The sequence below is a fragment of the Trichechus manatus genome, unplaced genomic scaffold (assembly GCF_000243295.1).
Source record: "Trichechus manatus latirostris isolate Lorelei unplaced genomic scaffold, TriManLat1.0 scaffold00047, whole genome shotgun sequence".
Classification (NCBI taxonomy): Eukaryota; Metazoa; Chordata; class Mammalia; order Sirenia; family Trichechidae; genus Trichechus; species Trichechus manatus.
The window spans coordinates 14122162-14123458 of NW_004443983.1; the positions used below are offsets into that span (position 1 = coordinate 14122162).

At 76.2% G+C, this 1297-nt stretch overlaps 1 protein-coding gene across 1 annotated transcript in view; it reads left to right on the forward strand.

Moving 5' to 3' along the window:
- The first annotated feature begins 390 nt into the window (after positions 1-390).
- Positions 391-1297, forward strand: part of FBXL17 (F-box and leucine rich repeat protein 17) — a 567698-nt gene continuing 566791 nt past the window's right edge. Inside the window, exon 1 of the mRNA XM_023732005.1 lies at positions 391-1297. This exon is cut by the window's right edge and continues 338 nt beyond it. Coding sequence (XP_023587773.1) covers positions 658-1297 — 640 coding nt within the window. The 5' untranslated portion in view covers positions 391-657.

The following is a 1297-nucleotide window of genomic DNA, read 5'->3' on the forward strand; positions in this document are numbered from 1 at the left end:
CCGCCCCATAAGGAGGGCGGGGGCGAAGCGGCCTCCACGAAACCTGGGGCGCCGGGAGGGAGGAGCACGCGCCGCAGCCCGCGAGCCCCGCACTCTCGCCAGCTGCTTCTTTCCTGCAGTCCCCGCGCTGGCCGCGGTCCGGGGTGAGCAGCCGAGCGCCGGCATCCTAGCGTGGAGTGCGCTGCTGCAGCTGGCCCCGCCCCCTCCCGGAGCCGACCGCGCGATCCCGCGGCGCCGAGCTGCGTCGCGGGCGCGCGCGCCGCCAGCGGAGCCGCAGTTAAAATGGTCCGAACCGGACCTCGCGCTCCCCAAGCCGCCGCGGTGACTGACTGAGCCACCGCGCCAGGCCAGGACTGGTCGCCTAGCCGGCAGGCTCGCTCGCTCCCTCGCGTCCCCAAAGCTCGCTCCTATCGTTCTCCCGGCTTCCCTGGGCAAAGCATGTAGCCCCCGTCGGGAGCCGGGGCGGCCCGCAGCTGACGCCCACCCCCCCACCCCCCACCGTCGCGTGTGTGTCCGTGTGTGCGTGTGTGTGCAGGGCGGGCGACCCCGCCGCGGGCCCGAGGCCGAGCCAGCGAGCGGCCTGCCCCACTACCGGGAGCCCGCCTCTCCGGGCCTCCCTCCTGTCCCGTCCCTGTCCCCGTCCTCGGGGCCTTCTATATGGGCCACCTTCTCTCGAAGGAACCGCGTAACCGCCCGAGCCAGAAGAGGCCTCGCTGTTGCAGCTGGTGCCGCCGCCGCCGCCCTCTCCTCAGGTTGCCCCGCCGGCCACCGGCCAAGGCGCCCCCTCAGGCGGCGGCGCCCCGGAGCCGGGACTGCTTCTTCCGCGGGCCCTGCATGCTCTGCTTCATCGTGCACAGCCCCGGCGCGCCCGCCCCCGCCGGCCCAGAGGAGGAGCCGCCGCTCTCGCCGCCGCCGCGGGACGGGGCCTACGCCGCCACCGCCTCCTCGCAGCACCTGGCGCAGCGCTACGCGGCCCTGGCCGCCGAGGATTGCGCCGCTGCCGCCCGCCGCTTCCTACTTTCCTCGGCCGCCGCCGCCGCCGCTGCCGCCGCTTCGGCCTCGTCGCCGGCCTCTTGCTGCAAAGAACTGGGGCTGGCCGCGGCCGCCGCCTGGGAGCAGCAGGGCCGGAGTCTCTTCCTAGCCAGCGTGGGGCCCGTGCGCTTCCTGGGGCCGCCCGCCGCCGTGCAACTCTTCCGGGGGCCGCCGCCGCCGGCCGAGCCCCCCACGCCCCCCGAGATGGTGTGCAAGCGGAAGGGGGCCGGGGTGCCGGCCTGCACCCCCTGCAAGCAGCCCCGCT